The sequence below is a fragment of the Heterocephalus glaber genome, unplaced genomic scaffold (genome assembly GCF_053883595.1).
Source record: "Heterocephalus glaber isolate CG9 unplaced genomic scaffold, H.glaber_assembly_v1.0 deba00001662, whole genome shotgun sequence".
NCBI lineage: Eukaryota > Metazoa > Chordata > Mammalia > Rodentia > Bathyergidae > Heterocephalus > Heterocephalus glaber.
Genome location: NW_028258403.1, coordinates 4,665,500 through 4,689,876, shown reverse-complemented (window position 1 = coordinate 4,689,876; position 24,377 = coordinate 4,665,500). Strand labels below are relative to the sequence as shown.

The 24,377-nt window shown below is 45.5% G+C and overlaps 1 protein-coding gene, 1 long non-coding RNA gene and 1 pseudogene across 11 annotated transcripts in view; all 3 read right to left on the bottom strand.

Moving 5' to 3' along the window:
• Positions 1-5,331, bottom strand: part of Ngdn (neuroguidin) — a 58,951-nt gene extending 53,620 nt beyond the window's left edge. For all 10 annotated transcript variants that reach the window (XM_087197010.1, XM_087197011.1, XM_087197012.1 and 7 more), the window contains exons 1-4: positions 5,141-5,331; positions 4,362-4,498; positions 3,852-3,911; positions 3,195-3,266 (exon numbers count right to left, since the gene is read on the bottom strand). In XM_087197010.1, coding sequence (XP_087053136.1) covers positions 3,195-3,266; positions 3,852-3,911; positions 4,362-4,403 — 174 coding nt within the window. In that variant the 5' untranslated portion in view covers positions 4,404-4,498; positions 5,141-5,331. The remainder of the gene's footprint in view (positions 1-3,194; positions 3,267-3,851; positions 3,912-4,361; positions 4,499-5,140) is intronic.
• Positions 5,332-5,610: 279 nt separating this feature from the next.
• Positions 5,611-8,338, bottom strand: LOC106007705 (activating transcription factor 7-interacting protein 2 pseudogene; annotated as a pseudogene).
• An 11,289-nt stretch (positions 8,339-19,627) lies between these two features.
• Positions 19,628-24,355, bottom strand: LOC147822324 (uncharacterized). Its single transcript, XR_015445750.1, has 2 exons — positions 22,634-24,355; positions 19,628-22,426 (listed from the first exon to the last, which is right to left on the bottom strand). It is a non-coding gene; the product is annotated as an uncharacterized LOC147822324 (long non-coding RNA).
• Between the last annotated feature and the right edge of the window lie 22 nt (positions 24,356-24,377).

The window sequence follows — 24,377 nt, the reverse complement described above, 5'->3', positions numbered from 1 at the left end:
TCTAAATGGTAGAGTGACTGTCAACCTTGGGTTTTCACTCCCACCACCACAAAAAGGAAACAAACCAGTATTATACTTATAGGCTGAAAATCAAGCAAACAGCCCTGGGAAAACTTATTTCAGACAAGCTAAATACTCAGGCCAAGATCACGCAGTAATAGAAATAGAGGTGAGAGTTGGGGATTTAGCTCAGTGGTTCCGCCACCTGCCTCGAAAGCACAAGGTCCTAAGTTTGATCCCCGGTACCAAAAAAAAAAAAAGAAATAGAGGTGAAATTCAAATTCAGTCTGACTTGGACACCTAAGCCCTGGGCATCTTTATACCAACATGTTTAGCCCTTGAATCTGCCCTAGTACAGTACTGGAGGATGAGCAAAGGATTTAAAGGCTGCCAAGCTGAGCTTACATTCTGAATTAGGCATCTGGTAGCCAAATACTAGTTAAGTCACTTAACCTTGTGACCTCAGTCTCCTCATCTGTAAAATATGTTCAATATTTCTTTCTTGCTCCAAGGAATAATTACAAGGCACAAATAAGATACCATAAAAGCACCTGTAACCTGTAAAGCACCTTGTAAAAGTCTTTGGCCATAAAAGATAAGTTACTAAACATCTGTTTTATGAATAAAATAATATATGGTGATCTAAAAAGACGGTAGCAGCCCAAAACTGAAATGTATCAACATGGTACTCAGGACATAGGCAGTAAAGAAATATGAACAACAGGCTTTTCTGACTTGCTTGGGTACCGTCAAGTTCAACCTGGTTAGAAGCATGTACGGAAAAAACAAAGACTAAAAAATTAGGAAAAATGAACATAAGCAATGAGAACAAAAGTGAACTATGAGAAAGAAAAGTCAAGAAGCCCTTGGGGTTAACAGTGCCAAGGGCCAAGGATTTAGCTCAGTGGTTCTGCCACCTACCTTACAAATACAAGGTCTCGAATTCGATCCCCGGTACCAAAAACAAAACCAGTGCCTGCTTCCTTACGACTCCCTGCAAGGGCCAGGGATGTAGCTCAGCAGCAGCACGCCTGCCTGACAAGCCCAAGGTCCTGAGTTCGATCCCGGTACCAGAAAAACAAAACAAAGACTCCCTGCTCTTTCTCCACCTCCTCTTCCACTCTGCCTCTGAAAGAGAGGGGTTTACTGAGTGGAAGGCAGCAGATGACCTTAGGAGGTGGGGTGAGGCTGTAGGTAGTTGACCGGGGTCAGCAAGAAAGTCTGGGCAATTGAGGCAGACAGCACTGCAAGGATACGAGAAAGGGAATGGAGGCTCAGGAATCCCTGAAGGTCAAAGGAAGAAAGCGAAACACCACTCAATGTGAAGATGAAAGGGGAAACTGAAACATCAATCACATGCAGGAGTAAAAGTGGAAACCCAAGGCTCTAGACTGATTTTATTACAAAGAAGGGGAATGATGGCAGGAAGGAAGAGGGGGAAAAACAAGCAGAGCCTAGAGGTTGAATGCACAGTGTTAGAAAGCAAGGACAGAGGTCATCTGAGGGAACAAGTAATATCCAAAGGCTCTCGGAGGAAATGGAGAGATAAAGAAAACAAGAGAAATCAAGATAATTTAAAATTTGTTATCTTTTTAAAAGCACAAATCTACTACAACTTCTATGCTTAAAAATCCTTCAATGATTCTTTTTTTTTGGTACTTGGGTCCTTCCGCTTGCAAGGCAGGCAGCAGAACCACAGAGCTATATCCCCAGCTATCCTTCAATGATTCTTAATGACCCACTACAATTATTTACACACACGCACACACACAATTCTGAGATAGGGTCCCACTATGTAGTTTGGGCTGGCCTCGAATTCTATGCAGCCCAGGTTGGCCTGGAACTCATAGCAATCCTCTTGCCTCAGTCTCTAGAGTGCTTGGATTACAGGCATGTGCCACCATGCCTGGCAACCTCTTTGAACTGGGATACATTTTTCAGTCAATGGTATTTTAGCATTATGCCACATATTAATAGGGTTTTTTGGGGGGGCGGTTTTTTGCAGTAGTGGGAATAGAACCCGCAGTCACTCCACTGAGCTATATCCATAGCCCTTTTTAGTTATTTTTGGTTTTTTGATACAGGGCCTTGCTACGTAGTTCAGGCTGGCCTTGAACTCAGTGACCATCCTGTCACAGCCTTCCAAGTGCTGGGATTACAGGCATGTCCCACAATACCTGGTCTTTTTTTTTTTAAGACAAGAGTCTTGCACTAAGTTGCCTAGGCTGGCCTAGAATTTGTGGTCCTCCTCCCTCAGCCTACAGAGTTGGCAGGATTATAGGCATGTGCCTGGCTTAGCATACTGGGATACATTCCGAAGAACCAGTGGATAGCCACAATGGCAGATAGTACAAAATCCTATATATGCTGCTTTTCCTATGCATACATATAAATGATAAATTTTAACATAAATTTGGCATGGCAAGAGATTAAAAATAACCAATAATAAGATTGAACACAAGGTCCCAAGTTCGATCCCCCGTACCAAAAAAAAGAAAAAAAAAATTGAACAAGTGTCTTAGATTAGATGAAACACAACAGTAAATCCTGCTGGGGATTTAGCTCAGTGGTTCCGCCGCCTGCCTCGCAAGTGCAAGGACCTGAGTTCGATCCCCAGTACCAAAAAAACCCACAGTAAATCCTTAGTTGACCTACAAGGCTCTTCAGTGTGACTACCTTTCCAGTCTTATTTCCTACCCCTATGAAACAAAATGTATATCCATTCACAAAAATCACTTATCTCTTTCCCCAGAATATCACCATGCTTTCAGGCCTTTGTGCCTTTGCACACAGTGCTTCTTTCTGTCCCTCTAACTCCTATTTATCCCTCAAAGTCCCATTATCTTTCTGAGAAACTTTATTTTACTCCCTCTGCTCCTCTGGCAGTTAATGTCACTCAGTGGCTGGCACTGCACTTCTGTAACATGGCTGCCACTGCTCATATCTATCCTTTTTTGTTTTTGGTACCGGGGATCGAATTCAGTACCTTGCACTTGCAAGGCAAGAGGTGGAACCGCTAAGCTAAATCCCTGGCCCCATATCTATCCTTTTGATTATCTTCCCCACCAGACTCCAGCTCATTCATCCTTTGATGCTCTAGCATTTAGGAAACATAATATACAATAAATCTATGATCAAGAACTACTGAGAACATCAAGTCAAGGGATGCTAACTCTTCCAAAAGTACATCTTACCTTCTCTGTAGGATATGCCCCAGCTTGAACTTTTTTTGTCAGTGCCTGTACTTGTGCAGTTACAGCCATCACCTGAAATTAGCCCAAAAATAAAGGCTGACTAGACTACAAATCATGTCTGTGAATTGAAATGAGTAAAAACTAAACAATGCTACCAAAAAGTTATCTGACACGCAAAATAACAGTACTATCTTCTCAGTTCTGAGATGGTTTCTGATAGTTCTTCAAAAGGTAGAAAAAAATTTTTTAGTTTCTTCTGATAGCTAAAGAGAACATGTTTACCAAACCATAGCGAAAGGGTGAGGGCTGGAACAGTGGTGGTGGGAGAACTATAACTTTATCTGTACTGATTGAACTTACAAACCTCAGAACTACATAAATGTATATTAGGCACCCAAAGTGCCAATCATATCACTTTACCAGCATTCGTTTCCCTAGTTGTAAGACTAAAGGAAATTGATTATGATTCTTTCCTTTTGCAGTTTTCTGTATCTCTTTGGATGCAAAAATCAATTACTTTGAATTCTAGTCTGAAAAGATTTTCATTAAATCATGTTACCCTAAAGGTACGGTAGCATTCAAATCTCTGCCTCAAATCACCAAAGTTTGGGTATGACACACAGAAAGTTAAAGCCAATCCGTGACTAATCTACTCACCTGTTCCTGGAGATTTTTCAAAAGTGTCACGGCATTTGTTACCTCTGACTCCAGTACCTCCTACAACAAGGAGATGAAAAATCATTCTTTTTTTTTTTTTTTGGTACCGGGGATCGAACTCGGGTCCTTGCGCTTGCGCAGCAGGCGGCGAAACCACTGAGCTAAAATCCTCGGCCCCGAAAAGTCATTCTTTACACAGGATGATGAGCCAAAACATCTAGAGTAAGAAACTCCCCCATCTCTTCCGAACACCCCAGACACTTCGGGCCTTCTCTTTTTGGTGCAGTGGGAGCTCGCCTCAGCCAGTCCCTCAGGTTAACTGGAAAGCCGCTGTAATTCCAGCCCTAAGTTTCCCTACTGTTGCTCTTGCCCCGCTGTGCCAGGGAGGCCATCTCCCTGAAGCAGCTTTTATCACCTTCACTCCCTGGTGCCAACAGTCTGTCTCGAGCCGCTGAAACAAAAGAAAGCAGCAACCATAACTGCGAAAGGAAGAAAGCACAAGGCACTTACCGGCGCAGCCATCTTGACGGGTCCCGCCCCTTCCGGTGCCATACTTCCGGAGTGCTAAAGCCGACTTCATAAACTTGATAGACAAGCGCCGCTTGCAAATTTAAACCAATAGAAATAGGGACTCTGTCACTTCCGCCCTAAACAGGATGGGAAGAAGCAGGGGCTTGATCTGGCCAATGGAATGAAAGGAACCGGCTAAATTCGTCAGACTCGGGAGTAGCTCTAATGACGTGAAGGTGATCTTGGAAAGAAGCATGTTATTGGTAGATTGTGGAAAATGATTCAAGGCAAGCCAACAAAAGCTGCGTAAATGATTTGACTGAAAGTTAGATAAGCCCAATAGGAAAAAAGAGTTAGCTGAGCGAAGTGAGAGTATTGGCTGCTGGATGCCGCAGTACCAGTGTCTTTTTCACCTCGCCTCCCTTGTAATGCCCAAACAGGCCGCTATGTGGCATGCCTCGACTTTGCTGGGAAGCAGCCACGTTGCGGAGCCGCCATTGCCCGGGACACCTCCAACTGGCCTTTGGATCGATAAATAACAGTGCGTGTGCAACCATGGGAAGGTTACTTGGTCTCTGAGCCTTTCTCATCAGTAAATAAGAGTTGGGCCAGAGAAGCCCAGAGCTAGAGTTTAGAAGCCGATTGTGAGGATAGTCTCCCGCCCCTTTGCTGTGTACCAGGTGCCGACTCCCTGACTCCCCTCACCCTTGCCAGTCTGGGGACGTGAAAGGGAATTCATTTTTACAGTTGAGGAAGTAGTTCAGAGCTACATGACTTACCCCCTGGTCCCACAGGGCCGCGGCAGGACTTGATTCAAACCCAGACTGTGCTACGCCCCCGTCATCTTTTCTCAATACTGTATTTTCAAATATGTCAGCCCGCTTGCTTCCCGCAGGCTGGTGAAGTCGATTGGGTGGATATTAATTGTTCCCATCATGTGTAGTAGAAAATAAAACAGTAAAAGGGCAGACGATGATCTTGGATTTTCCCAGTACTGGAATCATATCTGACTTGGAGATATTTTCTGCAGTTGAAAGAATAACCTTCTAACCTTGGTAGCGCGGGTGGGGAAATCTGGCTTCTAACTTGTCTGGACTCCAGAAGACAGTGGCAGGGTGCTAGCCCAGGCCTGAAGCTCTAGGCGCTGGAATAATCTGATTAATCAGTTAACCATTAGCTTTTGTTATGTTCATCAGGACTTGTTTTCTGTAGTGTCTATTTCTCTCTCTCTCTTTTTTTTTTTTTTTTTTTTTTTTGGTGCTGGGGATCGAACTCCGGTCCTTGAGCTTGCTAGCCAGGCGGTGGAACCACTGCGCTAAATCCCCGGCCCCTGTAGTGTCTATTTCAACATAATTGCTCAAGCTCATCTAGTTAGTCACAAATAAGCTTTTCCTGCTTAGAACTTAAAATTTAGCAAGTTTATATGCATTATGATATCAGTGAGAACACATTACATTGCCTTGTTTTATTTTTATTATAAAAATACATATCAACTATTCCTTGTGTCACAAGAAAATCTCCGAGTTAATAAAAGGCTAAATCTTTGTAAAGCTCTTCCTCTCAACCAACAAGCTCAAGGAACACAAGATGATTAATTAAATTTGTCTTCTATTTCCTTTAACCATTCCATAAACTGGCCAGCATTTGTAACATTTACAAGTATATCCCGAGCAAAAAAAAAATTGGAGGGGAGTACTGGGTATTGAACCCAGGGCCTTCACACTGAGCCACATCCCCAGTTTTTTGTTTGTTTGTTTTGTTTCGTTTTTGTTTTTGAAAACAAATTGTGTTTAGAGATGGGGAATCTCACTGTGTTGTCCTGGCTTCCCTCCAATTTCTGGATTCAAGCTATCTTACCTCAGATTCTTGAGTGCTGAAACTATAGGCACACACATCAGCCTGAACAAAAACACACACTGTACAACTAATCATTGAAGATACAATTTAATGATTTTAGTGTAGTCATAGAGTTGTCAGATATTACCATAATCAGTTTGCAGTACTGGGGACTGAACCCAGAGCCTTTGGTCTGAATTATATCCCCAGCCCTTTTTTAAAATTTTTATTTTGAAGCAAGGTCTTGCCAAGTTATTTAGGCTGAGTTTAAACTTACTATCTTCCTGCCTCAGCCTCCCAGAGTACTGGGATTGAAGATATGTACCACTGTACCCAGTTTATTATAATCAGTTTTAGAATATTTTTCCACTCTAGAAAAACAGAACCCATTAGTGGTCACTCCTTTTTTTCCAACCTCCCCAACCCCACAGTGGACAACCACTAATCTATTTTGTGTTTCTGTAGACTTGCTTATTCTGACATTTCTTTGATATGGAATTATGCAGTAGTAAGTCTTTTGTGACTTGCAGCTTTCATTTAACATGTTTTCAAGGTTCATTCGTCTTGTAGCATATATCACTACATGATTCTTTTTTATTGCTGAATTATACTTCATTGCATGGATATACCACATTTGATTATCCATTCATCATTTGATGGACATTTGAGTTGTTTTCGCTTTTTGGCTATTATGAATAGTTCTGCTATGAACATTTGTATACAAATTTTGGTGGGTATACATGTTTTCATTTCTTTGAGTTGTATATCTAGGAATGGAGTTGCTAGCTTATATGGTAACTCCATATTTTTTTAAAGCAGGTTGAACAGTGTTTTTATGAGATGGTGTATGTTTTTGTGTACACAGCACACAATGTTTAACACATTTTATACATAAGCATACAACAGTCTTCAGCAAAAACTTTAGACTTCTCTAAATGAATAACAAAATAAAATAATAAAATAAATAAGGAGAGGGGCACAGATCCATAGCCCACCTAGAATTCTAACAGAATGGGAAGACGTTAAGGGCCAATTTTCTTAGCGCTACACTGACCACAAGCAGGTCACCAAAGCTGATTGTTGACAGAGGCAACAATGGCTGCTTGTATCCCAGACACCTTAGCAACATGGGCCCACAACAGTATGTTTGAGAACACACACACACACACACACACACACACACACACACACAGAGGAAATCTATGCAAGTCAGAAATTCATGGAATTATAAGCTAATTACAAAAAATGGAAGAGGACTGTCCTCATACAAGGGGCTCACAATTTGGCCCTGTAAAACGGTAAGTAGTGTTACAGTAACATTGTAAACTAACAACTCAAATACGAAAAACAGATCATGTCAAACACAACAAATAATTACTGAACTTTTACATAAAGTTATTAGAAAACCCAGGAACTGATTTTATGTCACAAAATGGTCCATAAAACCCAAAAATGTCTTTTGACTGAACAGTAAAATAGTATCTGGAGGAAGCAAAAAACTGATAAAGTACAGGCCATTGGGAGTGGTGAAGTTTTAATTTCTCCAATTTTCTTCCAAATCAACTTATCATTAGTGTTCTTGTGGCATAGGAAGAGGTGGTAGCTTTCCACAGGAGCACACCTGGGGTCGATCTTGGTGATGTTCCAGGTTAAGGCGATGGCCGTGGGTCTTAGCGCCCACTTCACTTTCAGCTCAGGCTTCTGGGGAGGGAGCATGTCTCCAATTTGGTCCATCAGTTCAGGCGGTGGTGGCAATGGTTCTGGGGGAGGTGGCAGGTGCTCAAAGGAATCCAAATCCTCGGTTGCATTTTCTGCCACCGGAGTTATTTCTTTTGAGTTTAAAACAGCCTTCGAAGGTGACTGCAGGGTGAATACTGGACTTTCTGTGTTGTAGTTGGATAGGCTTTCTTTTGTCAAATCAATAACAAAATCACTTTTCTTCTTCTCTAGAGCCTTAACTTCAATTACATCATTAGGTGACTTGCTGGAATTTGTTGATTTAATAGGTCTAATATCTGTTGGATTTGATGTAATGGAGTTGTCAAATTAGAACTTTGCACAGAAATCAACATAACATCATGGTAACTCCATATTAAACCATTTGAGAAGCTTTCAGACTTTTCTGAATTGATTGCACCGTTTTACATTCCCACAAGCAATAAATGGATTCTGGGCCAGGGATTTAGCTCTCAGTGGTTTTGCCATCTGCTGCGCAAGTGCAAGGACCTGAGTTCAATCCCCGGTACCAAAAATAAATAAATAAATATATATATATAAATGGATTCTGATTTTTCCACACCCCTGCCAACACTTGTTATAATCTATCTTCCAATTATAGTCACAATACTTCATAGTGAATATGAAGTAGCTTTTTATTTTGGTTTTGATTTGCATTTGTTGGTGGCTAATGATGTCAAACATCTTCTATTAAATGATCTCTTTAAATGATCTCTATTGAAATCATTTAAATTTTTAAATTTTATTTTCTTGTACAACAAATAGCTTTTTTCTCTTCATTTCACTTTTCTTCTGTAAATTGCTATTGCCATTCATAGTAAAATTTACAACTTTTTTTTTTTTTTGAAACAGGGTCTTGCTGTGTAGTTCAGAATAACCTTGAGCTATGTAGTGCAGGCCGGCGTCAAACTCTCTCTCCTTTTTTTTTTTTTGGTACCGGGGATGGAACTCAGGACCTTGTGCTTGCAAGGCAGGTGTGGTGCCACTGAGCTAAATTCCTGGCCCCAGCCTCAAACTCTTGATGATCCTCCTGCCTCAGTCTCCCCAGTAATGGGATTATAATCATGTGCTACCATGCCCAGCTACAGCATACTTTTTTCTCTACTATTTCTGTGGTAGTACTAACTTCTGAATCTCCATTGGATTCTATATTCCAGGACTTTTGAGAAGTTGCATTTTCATTTTCATTTAATCCAAAATATTAAAAAATTCATCTTGAGTCTTATTCTTTAACACACATGTTATTTAGAAGTTGTGTTGCTTAATTTCCAAATATTTTGAAAATTTCCAGTTATCTTTCTGTTATTGATTTGTACTTCGATTCTGCTATGGTCTAAGAATGTACTTTGTATGATGCATATTCTTGTGAATGTGTTCAGGTGTATTTTATAGCCAATAATGTGGTCTATTTTGATGAATAAGATTTGATGAATAAGTTCATGTGAGCTTAAGTTAAATGTGTGTTCTGCTGTCATTAGGTGAAGTATTTTATACATGTCAATTAGATCCATTTGACTGATGGATATTCAGTTCAACTGTGCCCTTACCGACTGTCTGACTGCTAGGAGTGTTGAAGTCTTCAACTATAATAGTGGATTTGTCTATTTCTTCTTGCTGTTCTATCACTTTGCCTCGTGTATTTTGATCATTTCTTGTTAGGTACATACTCAGAAATGATTCTTATGTCTACTTGGAAAATTGGTCCTTTTATCATTATGTAATACCCTTCTTTATCCCTGATAATTTTCCTTTCTCTGAGATCTTCTTTGTCTAAAATTAATATTGTTGCTGGGCTTGGTGGTGCATATCTGTAATCCTAGCACTCAGGAGACTAAGGTAGGAGGACCACTGAGAGGTCAAGGCCAGCTTGGTCTGCATAGTGAGTTCAAGAACAGCCAGAACTACATAGCAAGACCCTGCCTCAGAACAAATGTAAAATCATTATTGTTACTTCCTTTTTTTATTTGGTATCAGCGTGGTCTTTCTCCATACTTTTACTTTTACTATATCTTGCCTTTACACTGAAAATTGATTTCATGTAGGTAACATATATAAAGATGTATGTCCCTCTGCTTCCTTTGTGTGTCCTAACTGAAAATCACAGTGCCTCAACCCCCCTTTTTATTATCTCTTTTTATAAATATTAGTAGAATATCTGGTTATAAAAGTTATAAGATTGTAGAAACATGGAATGCCACTTAACAGACTACAAGATTGTACACATACATGTCTACCCACAACAGCCATAACAAAAAGTATATCACACACACATACACACACACACACCTTGGAGAGAACTGGACATATGAGAAGAGTTAATATGATTGTGTAGGAGATCTTGGATGTCATTTGTACTTAGAAAGTTTCAACAAAGTTGTGTTTGGTTTATGTGTTTCAGGAGTAGCTGTATCAGGTTGGAAAGAGCTTTCATAAAGAGCCACTAAGCTGGGCAGGAAAGGGCGGGCAGGAAAAGCCCCACAGAGTCAGGGAGTGGGGAAGCCCTACCTGAGATGAGTGTGCTGTGCAGACCCATCAGATCTAGAGGTGGGAGACTGACAGGATGGAGTGGAACAATTAGACAGTTTATGGAGTGGCTTCAAATGACAGCCAGAGGGGTCCAGGCTTTGCCTTGGAGACAACTGAGAGTCTAGGAAGTTTTATGAATGGCAGATATGTAAGAAAAGACACTATAAAATAGAGTCTATCAGCTATTTGATGAAATGGGCACTTATGATACTAGTTGGGTGATACTACAATTGTCCAGGCATGAGAAAGGACCTTGTCTAGTGTTGACAATGAAAATGAAGGGAGGAGGTGGAATCTACAGTACAGTAGAAATAGTGATGAATATCTTTCTCCTTGGGACACTTTCCCCTCTCTCTTCTCTAATACTTAACTTTTTGGGGGAGATGGGGGAAATGAAACAGGATCTTGCTGTGTAGCCCAGGCTGGCCTTGAACTTCCAGAGATCCTCCTGCCTCAGCCTCCCAAGTGCTTACAGGGGTTACAGGTGTGCACCACCACACCCAGCAATACCCAACTTCTTTAGACAACTTTCTTCATTTCTTCTCTGTGGTCACAAATTGAAAATCCCTCATCCAAATAAATGAAAAAAACTAAATGTCACTTTTCCAAAAAATGATTGGCTTTAACACTTATTCTACAGAATCAGTTAGTGTCACTTCCCCTCTTAAAACACATTAACAGCACTGGGGATGTAGCTCAGTGTTACAGTACTTGCCTAATATTCGCAAGGTCCTGGGTTTAAACCCCAGCACTGCAAAAATCCAAAACCAAAGCAAAACAAAAAACACATTAATAGCAACTCGGCGCCTATAAGTCAAGGCCCAGACTCCCTGAACATGCTTCACAGGGTCATTCGTGACCTTCCCCGGCCAGCCTTCCAAGTTCTTGGTTCCCCCTCCCTTCACTCCCATTGTAGCCATATTGAATCAGTCAGGCTTTCCACGTGCTGATCTCTCCACCCAGCTCCTTCTTTTCTTGATGAACTCCATCCTGTCCTCCAAGTCTCACCTTAAGTGTGGTTCTCCCTGGAAGACTTCCTGATCTGTAGTCAGATTAAGTGGCCATGCTTCCTGTTCGTAGGGCATGAGGATCTTCTTCCATCATAGCACTTGGTACTTCTGCCATCATAGTGCAGTGTGCATGCGTGCATGCTGGGATTGAGCCCAAGACTTCAAGTATGCTGGTGAAGTGCTCTCTAACATTGAACTATATCCCCAGCCCCAAAGCAAAACTTAACTTGAGCTACTTCTTGAAAAACAGAACATAAGCTCAACAACCAGAAACTGCCAACAAACTTACATGATTAGAGACCTTCCAACGGGATAGACCAAAGAAGACAACTTTGTAACTGTATCCAGTCAACTATTTGCTTTGATTTACTTTCATGTTCACCTCATAAAAGCCTCTCCCTTACATTCCCTCACTGGATTCCCAAACCATTTCTGGTTTGGATTTGTCTGATTAACATATTAGTTTGTTCAAATAAACTCTTTAAATTTTCATTGTGCCTCTGTTAACCTTTTTAACAACAGTAACCTGTGAGCTCCTGAAGTCAGAATTGCACCTGCCACAAAGTTGGTGTTTGATCGATAGTGGTGGAATATCGAGATGAATTCTTGGGTGTGGTGAGGGATAGTCCCACTCATGGGACTACTGTCATGCTTATTAACTCTGGCTGAAGAGTCAGCCTGGAAGAAGCAGCGAGTAAGACCCCAAGATAGGGCAGGTCCTAGAGACAATTCTCAGTGGGGAGATTGGGAAGAAGTCCAGACCAGCCTGGCAGCACATAAAAGGAGTTAGTCCATTAAAGCAGTCAGAATCAGGACAATGGTCTAACAAGGGGGCAGTGGAGCAAGTCCGGAAGACCCAGCAGGCAAGTGGCAGTAACATATGTTCATAGATGCCCCTCATTCAGCATTCACTTTTTGTTGGGAGCTGTGCCTATAACTGCATATACATAATCCTCAAGGTAAGTACATGAAGTAGGTATTAACCACCCACATTTTACAGACAAGACTGAGGTTTAGAGCTGGGATACAAAGTGAGATCTTCCTGGTCCCAAAGCTGAGCTCTTTTGTTTATATTAGTGCTTCTCAAACTTTAATGTGCACTAAATCACCTGGAGGTCATGTTACAATGCTAATGTTTCAATAGACCTAGGTTGGGGCCTAGATTTCCACAGATCTAACAAATTCCCACTGATGTCAGTACTGCCAGTCCACAGATTGTGCTTTGAATCAAAACACTGTTAATTTTTTTTTTTCAAAACTGAAGTAACTCACCTAGGCCACGTAGCCAGGATAGTCAAATCCAGATCTGTTTGACTCTAAAACCTACACTCTTGCTGGACATGGTAGTGTGAGAGCCTGTAATCTTGACTACTCAGGAGGTTGAGGCAGGAGAATCTTGAATTTGAGGTCAGCCTGGGCAACTTAGAGCCTATCTCAAAGTATAAAAAAAAATTTTTTTTTTCAATATTGAGGATTCAACCCAGGGCCTTCACACTGAACTACACCCTCAGCCCTTTTCATTTTGAGAAAATGTCTCTCTAAGTCATTAAATTGCCCAGGCTGGGCTTAAATTTGCAATCCTTCTGCCTCAACCTCCCAGCGTTCTGGGATTACAGGCATGGGCCACCACTCTTTTTTTTTTTTTTGGTGCCAGGGATCGAACTCCGGACCTTTCCCTTGCAAGGCAGGCGCCGGAACCACTGAGCTAAATCCCCGGCCCCCTAGGCCGCCACTCTTGTAAAAAAAAAAAGTAAGGGCTCAGCCCTCCCTGAGTTCAAGCTCCAGTACCAAAATAACTAAAGTTGTAAATAGAACCTATATTCTTAGTCAATAAGGCAAACACTTCAGGATCTCCCTCTACTATCAGGAAGCAGGCCCTCCAGCTCCCAGACTGGGGCTTAAGAGAAAAATTCTACTCCCTGAGAAATAGATAGGAACCAGAAAACCCAAGAGGGTTACTAAGACAGGGCCTTGGGCAGAGGGACTAAAACTAGGGCTCAGTTACCAGACTGTGGCACAGGGTGGGGCCCAAGTCTTAGGAACAAGACAGAAGCTAAATTTCTAGAACCAGGGCACAGCGACACAGGGCTCAGTGATTTGAAGCTGAGGCTCCAGGTGGGGACCAGAGCCTGTTAGATTCTCCTCCTAGGACAGTGATGGTGAAACTTTTAGAGACAGAATGCCAAACTGCAACCTAAAACCCATTTGTTTATCGCAAAGTGCCAACACCGAAATTAAATCTGAATACTGAGATATTAGTTTAGAAAAAACAACTCTATGTTAATATCTTTTGTTTTAAAAGAAAAAAGCACAACAACACACATGCCATATGCTCACCACCACTGTCCTCAGGCCTGAAACAGGGTCAGTTGCTGGGGCAGGACCAACTCTGCAGCTGTGATGAGAGTGGGAGAGGAGAAGGTCAGAGGGGCCGGGAGTCAGGCCACTGCATATTCTCCTCCCCAGGATCCTTGGCACTGCCCAGAGAGGTGAGGCCTTCCTAAGGCTCAGCAGTATCTTTTGGTGTGTGGACCCCACTTTCCCATCCTTCCCTCTTTTTTTGGTATGGGGGATCGAACTCGGGACCTTGCGCCTGCAAGGCTGGCACCAGAATCACTGAGCTAAATCCCTGGCCCCTCCTTCTCTTGATTTTCTGTCTTGCTCCTCTGCTTGCACGCTCCCCGTCTGTGTGACCAGATTGGTTCTGTATCTCAGGCCCTAATCCTATTGAGGGAGCTCTGTCCAGATCCATAATAACTGCCTTATGTTTTTATCTCCTTTTTTCCACTCCTGCCCATTCCCTTTGATTGGTCAGGGCCTAGGGTGGGTCTCCAAGAAGTTCAGAGAGCTGAGGAGCCAGTGTTGGCCCAGCATGGGGTGTGCAGCCAGGAGAAGCCGGGAGCAGGTGGGGAGCAGGGTGTTTCTGATGCTTCTGATCTGCTGCCCTGGCACAGGGGCCCCACCTGCCAGAGCACGGCTGCTTCAGTCAGCGACTATGTTAGGATCTTGGTCAGAACTTCTCATTGACTCCTGTCCACCTCAGAACTTCCGCAACAAAGGACATACATTAGAGTTCAACAGAAATGACTGGGTAAATTTCCGAACATGAAATGTGAAAGAAATTATCAGGTGTCATTATATCAATGTTACGGCTGTAGAAGAAAGTCTTTTTCCCAGGCAGAAACAGGTAACAACCTCACTGCCATATAGGATAATCTCCTACAACAGGAGAGCCACCATGGGCCCATTGTCACTTCTGCTGCCAGACAGAGTCTCTGTGTCCAAGCGACCCCTCTCCCAAGAGGGAAGGCAAAGAAAGACTGTTGGCAGAAAGGAGCAGTGTCAGCATCCTCTTACTTATCCTTTCCTGGCCTCTTTGATTCATTTGTATATTCATTTTTTATTGATTTGTATATTCATTTTTATTCTTTTTATTCTTATTTTCTGGAGCCTCTCATGACCATCTTGAAGTGGACCCCTAGGATTATTCATGACATGAGACGTCTCCAAAAGATTCAAACATTTCATTTTTATATAACCCAGTTAAAAAAAATAACTTACATCACGTGTGGTGGCATGTCGGTTAGCTACTCAGGAGACTGAGGCAGAGGTATTGCTTGAGCCCAGGAGTTCAAAGCATTCCTGGGAAACATAGCGGGACCCTGTCTCATAAAAGAAAAATGTCAACATCTATGTTATACATACACACAAGAGATTTCTGATGTTTATCTTTGGGATGAGATTGCAGAGTGGAAGGGGCTTCATTTCTTTTGTCTTGTAGAAGATTAATAATTTGAATTTTTTTTTTTTAGACAGGGTCTCACTATGTAGTTCAGGCTGGCTTTGAGCTCACTGTGTACCCCAGGCTGGCCTTGAACTCAAGGCAATCCTCCTGCCTCAGCCTCCCAAGTGCTGGGTCAGTTATTTGAATTTTTAGAGTAATGAACATTACTTTTATGATTTGAGAAAAAGGAGAGAAGGAAAGGAGGAAAGGAGGGAAGAGGGAGATTTGAGGAAGAGATTTGAGAGGGAGAAAAGGAGAGGCAGAAAGACAAAGAGAAAGCAGCAAGCTACGTTCACCCTCCTCCTCCTCCTCCTCCTCCTCCTCCTCCTCCTCCTCCTCCTCGTCCCTGAATAAGACCCAGGGAAACTCATCTGTGCCCTATCCTTCACGAACAATTGGAGCCCTCTTAGAACAGCAGCACCTCACCCACTTTGGTACTTTATTCATCACGCACTGATTTTATTGAGATTCATCAGAGTCAAAAGAGCACAAGATCAAAATATGCACAATAACTTCTGGCCATTTAAAAAATCAAAATAATGAACAATATGTAGGGAGATTGAAGGCAAGAGGGAGACCAAAGGGAAAACATAAAGGAACAAAATGTGCAAGAAAGTAGACAGCAGTTCCAAGCAAACAGCGGGAAATCCCAGTCCTCCTTAGAAAACCCAAGGATCTGCTACTTCTTGTTAAAGTATATGGCCACCCTGTCCCCTAGAGACAGGGCCAGAAAAGCAGACATAGAAGCCACTGTCTCCAAGTGTCCCTCATTCCCTTCAGAATGACATGCCATTGGCCAGCAGCTGTGGACGTGGGTCCTCAGTGTTCAGTTCTTTCAGGATCCACCTCCAAGCTAACATGCCCCAGGAGCCTTCCCTATGCCCTCCTCTTCTGCATCCCTGTTTGTGAGCTCAGTTTTCCAGTTATCTTGCACATGGCAACTGTTGTCACTCTGGACTGGGTTACCATGATGGTTGTGTGATCATTTTATTGATCTGAAAACTTGGCACACAGGCTGGAAGTGTCCCTCTTCACCCCTCGGCTCTAGGTGCTGCATATCAACAGGGGTGTCCACTGACCTTCCATCTGCTTCCTGCCACCCCTCCACGCTCTTCTCCAGTGACATTGCTCAGAAGCCAGAAAGACAATGCTTAGCAGATGACCATGCAGGCATGCATGTCTAATTCTAGCCAAGGGCACGAAGGAAAGGACAGGGCCCAGGGACCTGTGGCCTCTCCACATCTAATAATAGGAGGAGAGATTAGGGAGGGATTTGAACTGCATTGTTATCTCACAGGAATGGCCTTCAAGAGTCTTTTTTCCAAGTCTACAGAGAGCTACACCATGCCCTCTGCCCAAGTGGCTATAGGAATATCGCTATCTTCTGCCACTTCTCTCTTTTCTCCTTCATCTGCTCTCCTGTCAACTCCCATCTCTTCCTTCACTATCACCCTGTCCCCCGAATTCTTTGTCCCCTTTCTTTCCGTGTTCTGGTCTCCTGCATTTATTTCCCTACTCCTCTGCCATGATCTGCTTCCTCCCACCACTTCCACCAGCACTTCCATGTGTGACATCCGCACTTATTCTGCCCCTGGCCTTTTTTGGACCTTCATCCCACCTCCTTTCTTCCCAGGAGCCTTACTGCCTTTAGCGGAAGGCTCTAGATTTTTTTCCCCAGGCCCATGGCCTTTGTCCCCAGTTTTGCGCCCACTCTTCCTCTGCCCCCATCATTCTGCCTTCTCCCGTAGCTGAGCTGGGCAAGCACAGGTAGGTACTGGAGGCCGAGGTGAGAAAGAGTGGGCTGATGGTCTCTACTCCCCCAACAATTAGTAATCTGCACCTCCGACAGCAGGCACAGGGTCACCTCTGAGAACAAGTGGCGGGATGTGTAGGCTGTAGGAGATACCTTCTGGAGCCCAGCCACAGCTATTCTTAGGAACTGAGCACCACAAAAGGGCCTTTGCTTTGTTTTACTCCACCCCCATGGAGCTGCTCCTGGCAGCCAAGAACATAATCTCAGAGACGAGGGGCCCAGCACGGAGAGGCCAGGCTGGAGCCTGTGCCCCCTGCTCTGCCTCTCCCAGTCATCAGCCTCTGCCCTTGGGCAAGGTCATCTCCCCCACAACACACAGACACACAGCGCTGCCACTCTTCCTGCCATCTTGGCCTATCCCTGCCACTGACTTTGGTCCCATGGTGGGAGCTAGCTCTGCCAGCCCTTCCCATGCTACTCTGCAGACCCCCTCGTTTGTCCCTCTCTTGGGGGCCCCTATGGACCCCTTTCCTGACCCTTCCCTACCCCCAACGAACCAACCACTCCACTCCCCGAATCCCTTCCCTCTCTTCTGCTCAGAATGGCTCAGCTCTTTTAACCTAGTAAATTCGAAGCCTTTGATGAAGACCCTTCTTTTCTTGCTGCAGATGGGGATAACCTCACCGTGATCCCTTCAAGGAGCCCAGCCAGCTTTGAGGCCCATGCAGCCATCTGTCCCTAGGCTGCCTGCCGCCCCCAAAATGCTGCCTGTGGGGAGAGCAGCAGCCAGCTGCCAAGGCTCTGTCCTTTCAAAGCTGATTTTGAGGGTGGCTTACCACCCTCTGCTATGCCCAGAAGGACCTGCATCATGTATGTCTATTTGTCAACTTAATCAACTTGTAATTTCTCTGGAGAACTCTGGGCATGGGTAGCAACAACTGACTTTAAAGCTCTGCACTAAACCCGGGCTTACATACACAGTGGCAAGCAGAGAAGGATCTGTTTTCTACCAGACTCTTGGAATACCAGCAAGAACCCTGCCCCCCAAGACCAGGAAGGTGCCCTGGGCCTGGGTTATGGATTGGCCTTGAAGGGGCACTTGTACCTGCATACCAGGAACTTCATCTTTCTAGGTAAAAGACATAAAAATTTGAGGCATAAGCAAGCAGAAGACACTGAGATACCAGGTTCTCCCTAAGTTCCAGATTACGCACTGGGGCTACTCCCTGCCGCCAGCCCTACTTGAGTCCTCTACTCTGGACCTCAGGAAGCCAGTTGGTGAGAGTTGCAGGCTGAGAGCTGCGGCTGCCACAGGCTCTGCCCTGAGCCCTTGCATGCATATCTGAAGATGAGGAGGGAGCTGGCTGAGCCCACCTTAGGAGTGATAGGAACCCCAACCCTCCAGGTATTTCCAAACTATCCTCCGGACTTCTGAGAGATGGGAGTAAGAAAACAGAACCAGAAAATGTACCTGAGAATGGGAACAAAACAAAGCCCATTTTTATCACCCCTTCTTCCCATGTTCAGGACTGTCCTATCTTCAAAACAAAATAAACCCTGTTACTTGGCCGGCTTTCCTTTTGGTTGCTGTCCAGTCTCATTTACTTCACTGCCAAAATCCTCAAATGCACAGCACACACCTACTGCTTCCACTTCCTGTCCACTCTTCTTTTACTAATTCGAGGCAGTCTGACCTCGCCCTGTGACTCTATGGAGGCTGCTTGCTCCAAGATCACCCAAGTTCTCTCTTCTGTCTTCCTGACAGCCTTTCTTTGGAATCTGACACTTCTGACCACCTGCTTCTCTTGAAATACTTCTTATAGCTTCTAGGAAACTTCCCCTTTCTCATTCTCCTTGGCTCTTGAGTCAGTCGCCTTCTCCATTCCCTCTGGGCTTCTCTTCCTTCTGCCATCCTTGTATTGTGAGATCTCTCTGGCCTTTCCTCTTCTCCCCAATCTCAGGGCATCTGGCTCTCACTTATCAGCCCTGCCTGCCAGCCCTATCACTCCAGCTTCCTATGGGGATCCAAAACCTCTTCCATCTGTTGCCGCACTGTTACCCCCAAACCAAACACCGTCCTGCCCGCCTAAGGGCTTGCTCCCTTTTATCACTGTCCCCATCCTGGCCAACATCAGGCAATCACGACTCCCTCCCCACTTCCTGCCTTCCCCAGTTACCCTGCCTGACCACAAGGCATTTTGCTCCTTCCTTAGGAATGCCTCCTAGCCTTGTCCTTTCCTCTTTATAACTCTCAGCCTTGATTTCTACTATATCCTCATCTAGGATCTGCCTCCCCCAGCCTCTTTACTCTCAAAGCCCCTCACAGTACCCCACTAGGCCTCTTTGCTTCCCAGACAATGCAATAACTGTCAGAGTCTAGAGTCTTAGTCGTTCTTCATTGCTTCTGGGATATTGTCCATTTCACTGGTCTGGGAAATACGGCAGATCAATAGAAAGCACTTGGAGCAAAAAAGACCTGGGCTTGAAACCCCATGTCACATTTGCTGCTTGACTTTGGGCAAACATGTTAGCCTCTGTTATCAGAGGTCGATCAGTCCTCTGATCTGCCTGGAGAGGGGTGCAGTGAAGGGTAAAGAAAGGAAGACAAAGAGACACACTGTCAAACTATATGGGGGGCTGGGAGGTCAATGCCAGAGAGAAGAAAGACAAAGACACTCCGAGACAGCCACCATTTATTGGGTGCACACAATAATCGAAGGAAGTATTGGGTGACTCAGAGGGCAGTGGTAATCCTATGCTGATGAGGATCTTAGGTTGATGAGGAAGGTGAGATGGGCAGAGCATTCTTACAAGAGCAGGCGGGACAAGACCGCAGGCTAATAAGGAATTTGTCCTTCCCCTAGGTGAAACTTTTCTCATTTTTTTAATTACCACTTTTCTCAAGGAACCAGGATGTCTTCAGCTGATGTAATCTTGCCCTTTAGCGTCACAGCATCATGGGACCATTGAGGCCTCAGCTTAGAGGCACATGGAGTTACGTTTCCATATCTCATAGCTGGCTCAAACAGCAAGAACATTAGGCCTTAATTATGAAATGGTTTCCCCCAAAAAATTATATAGAATGGCTCTCGATACTCTGTGAACCCCATTACGCAGTGTCCCCCGCCACAGCTTAACATAGACAGAGAGAGCAGTATGTGGGGCTCCACAAGTCCATGGTGCCCCTTTTTCTGTTTTCCATTATGTCATGTCACTATACCTTTGCCATTCTCTTTCCAAAGGATTCTAGACCCCCACATCCGAAGGTCAGTGTGATTCCAATCTAAGGGTGGTGGGAATTGCTGAAGAACCCCTGGTCAGCCAAGGGTTAGCTCTGTTCATCTCCTGCCTTCTCTCTACAGCCTGACTTCCAGGCCCTCGCGCCAGCCCAGCTCCACCAGGCAGCTCCACCCAGGGGCCTTACGATCTTTGGGCCAGGACACAAAATCATTTAGCTGATGTTTGGTCTCTGCTCCCTTTCGTGTCCTGGCCAATATTACCATTTTCAGGACACGCACATTGGTCATGAGGGAAGCCCCAGGAGCAGTGGTCAGCTCTCCTGGCTGGGCTGAGTCTAGGACAGCCTGAGGACCTTGGCCTCTTGGTATGACGTTCCCATAGGCAGGTACCATCTGGGTGGAAGGGACCATAGGACTGCAGGGTTCTGGATCCACCCTGGCACTCACCATTTCTTGAACCAAGGAGATTTAGTGGGGCTAAGGGAGCTGTGAGAACAAAGAATTTATAGAAGAGAAACTGACCTCCAGTCTGCAGTTTGACTTCCTTGGATCTGTGTTCCTAAGGATGAGAACTTCCCATTCTGAGGACCAGCTAGGCATCTGGTGTGTGTTAGACCCTTTCCCTGTGCAACTTCCAATGGTTTTCATAATCCTAGCCAATAAATGTGATTAGCCCTGTGTTACAGATGACAAAATTGGCTCAGAGAGGCTGTGTGACTGACCTAGACCACACAGCCAGATGGGAAAGCTGAGTTTCAAAGTGGACCTTTGTAACAGTCTCCAAAGTTCTCCAGGCTGCCCCTCCTATGCTCTCTGAGGCTTCTAGCCCTGGGGTGCACACTGGCCACTCTCCACAAGGCTTCATTTTCAGTGAGTTGTGCCTCTCCAAACACTCCCTGAAGGAGAGGTCTACCTTCTCAAAGTGCCCCAAACTAAACTGGGCTGTCTTTCCAACTGTCCACTGTCTATCAGAAAGCAGAGACTGTGGAGTAGGGAGTTTGATTTGTGTGGGGGTAGAGGGGGTGCAGAGATACAAAAGATGTTGGAGCCAGCAGAAAGACAAAAGAATGACAAGAAGGAGTAGCTGCTTGTAAAGGGAAACCTGAGATAGGCATAAAGCTCAGTTCCCGAATCCTAGGCTTGAGTGGAGCCAGGGTAGGGTCCCCCCAAGGGATTCTGGGAGCAGACAGATGAGAGAAGAGCTGGGCCCCAGACATAAGTGGGCCCCACTCCTGTTGTACAGACAACTGGTGCCCAGTCATGTGTCCCCCCCCTTCCCCTCCAGGTCCCCTGCTTCTTCCTGTGCCTTTCTGCTCCTTTCCCATTGGGTTTTGGGGCTTCTTTTTTATTTCCTTTTTCCATGCTGTCTCTTCCAGATTTCCCCAGTGGTGCCCCACTCCCAATTCCTGGTAGTAATTTTAGCAACTTTTCCTCTGGACTCCCGCTAGCATGTTCACAACAGATGGTCCCTGGTTGGGCCTGACACTTGATCGGGTGGTGACAGAAGCCAGACAAAGCAGGCCCAGTGCCGGGGGAGGGGAGGACAGGGAGACAGATCACCTTCCTTCCACCCAGGCCTTATTTGGTCTACCTTGGTGAAACTGCCCTCCCTCCAGCCCCTTTTTATTTATAGCGTCTTGCTGCCGTCCTTTGTCCGGTCTGCTATCACTCTGCAGTGCACTCTGCACAGCTGCCATCCACCCCACCCCACGGGCCCCAGAACTCACCCCCCCCCCCGGCAACGCGTTTGTCTCTGCACGCTTAGGGTTGGATCCCACTGCCACAAACGGTTGAACCGAGCTGCGCAGAACAGGGATCCTTCTTTGGGCCATTTATCATCCCATTGACTAGCACAACACCAGGCAGAAAGTAGGCATTCAATAAATATTTGTTAAAAGAAAGGATGAACAAAGCTGTTCAGTCTTCGGACAGCAGCAACCAAAAGAAAGAATCATGATGGAGCCAAGGGAAGGGGATAGAGGGGCTAAGGACTGATGGGGGTCTTTTCCCTCCTCCTTTTTCTGTTTTGGTTTCTTGAAACAAAGTCTCACTATGTAGTTCAGGCTGGCCTTGAACTCATGGCGATCTTCCTGCCTCAGCCTCCTGAGTGCTGGGATTGCAAGTGTGCATCACCACACCTCGTCCTGATGGGGGTTTTTAAGGACATCAGATCCCCCAATCTGAAACATGAGGCAGAGACCCTGGATTAGAGAAGCGAGTTCTATTCTGCAGTGGGATGTGGAGAACAATAACATGGAAACATCAATAGGCCAGAGCTTGAAGGGAGGGAAACAAAGTGTGACTGCTGCACTAAACAGAGAGAAGCCTTTGCAGCTCCACACTGGGGAGGCTGGCTGAGGGTGAAGGCACTGTCAGAAATGGCTTACCTAAGTCCCAAGCATATTTTTTCATTTCAGTTTCCTGCATCTGTGGCCTGAGCCTTTGGAAATCAGGGAAGGGTGGCACCTTTATGCTTAGAAAGCTGGGAAGAGGGGAATGAGAGAGTTTTTGTGCTTTATCACCAATTTCCAAGTCCCTACTGGTGGGGCTGATTCCTCAGCACCTTGCAGGATGGGGCTGGGCCCCCCAGAGTGTATTATTCTGGACAAGTTAGTGCAGGACTCACTGAGGCCGCCTCAGCAACAGTACACCTCTCGCTGCAGAGCTGCAGCTGCATCAGACTCAGCCCCTGCGGCCTGTGGTCCAGCCCCTGCATGCCTGCCGCCCCTCCCCACCAACAGCTGCATAATGTCCTCAGAGGGTGCCCTTGGTTGCCAAGGAGCCCCTATGAAGACTCCCCTCCTGGATTTCTCTTCCTGTGCCTGTTCCACCTTCTAAATGTACCTGCTCTGCACCCCTCCCCCAGCTGTTTTTCTCCTCCACTAAGGGCTAATCAGCCAGCAGTATAATTGGAGTAATCCACAGCACTGAGCGCTGGGCTGGGGAGGGAGGGGAATTTCAAACCAAACCATGGGATGGTTGCCTGGACACAGAGCAGTGAAGCTTGCAGAGCCTGTGAGGGAAGAGTAAGGCACTGACTGTGTTCTGTTCTCAGAGGCCCAGCCTCAGCTCCTTTCTTCCTTTCCTGTGGCTGTTCCAGGGCCAGCAAGAAAAGGGATCATTTTCCCTGTTCTGTCCCTCAACCAACTCTCTGTAATACCAACTGGATATAGGTCTAGACAGAGGTCACCCCAGGAAAGCCCAAGGGCCCAGGCAACGGCAATGTAGATCAAGGATCTTGTGGCTCAGAGCAGCTGCATCACCCACAAGCCCAAGAAGGGGGCTCTGAGCTAGGGTCTCAGGTACCTGCAGGGTGAAGGTAGGAAACCAAGTCAGGAAAAGGACTCCACACTAGGACCATCAGCCCTGCCTCTACCCACAGTGGCTCCTCACCTCCTTGGAATTCCAGCCCTCTTTCCCAGGCCAGGCTGCACCCCTCATCTGCTCATCTGCTTCCCACCTTGAATCTTGCTTCCCCGATGAGCTGATTAGCTGAATGACCTTAGAGAAGAAGGCACTTCCTCTCTCCATAAAATGAAAAGCTCGGACAGATCACTTAAGACCTGTCTGGCTCTGAGGCTCAGTGACCACAACACATTGCCTATTGGTCCAAGGAAATCCGTGCCCAAGTCAGAGTCCCCATGCCTAATCTCCCTAGTCGTTGTTCTTACCACTTAGCTAGGAAACCTCCTTCCAGCTGCCCCAATCCAGCCCTTCCCGGGGACCATGCCCCCAACTCCTCTCTGCTGCTGACACTGAGTTCCTTCCAACTCACTGGATACTGGAACCTGGCCAGGGGAGCAGAGGACACGCTGTGAATATAGGCTCCTGCCAGTGCGGAGGGCGAAGGGGCAGCAGTGTCAGGGACCAGGAATGCCCTGCAGGACAGTTGGCTCCCTGCCTGCCTGAGCTTGTGGTGGTCGCAGTCAGTTTGCTCTCCAGCCAGCTGTGGAATGCGAGGCCTGGCCTGGGAGATATTTTTGCTGCACTTTGAGCCACCCCACCCCCTGGGACTCAGACCCTGCACACTCCATGCCATAACAATGACGACCACTTCCAATTGTTTCCTAGCTGGAGGGGGAGGGGAGCAGTGTTTGGGCAGGAGGGGGGCTGGGGGAATGCTTTTAGTGA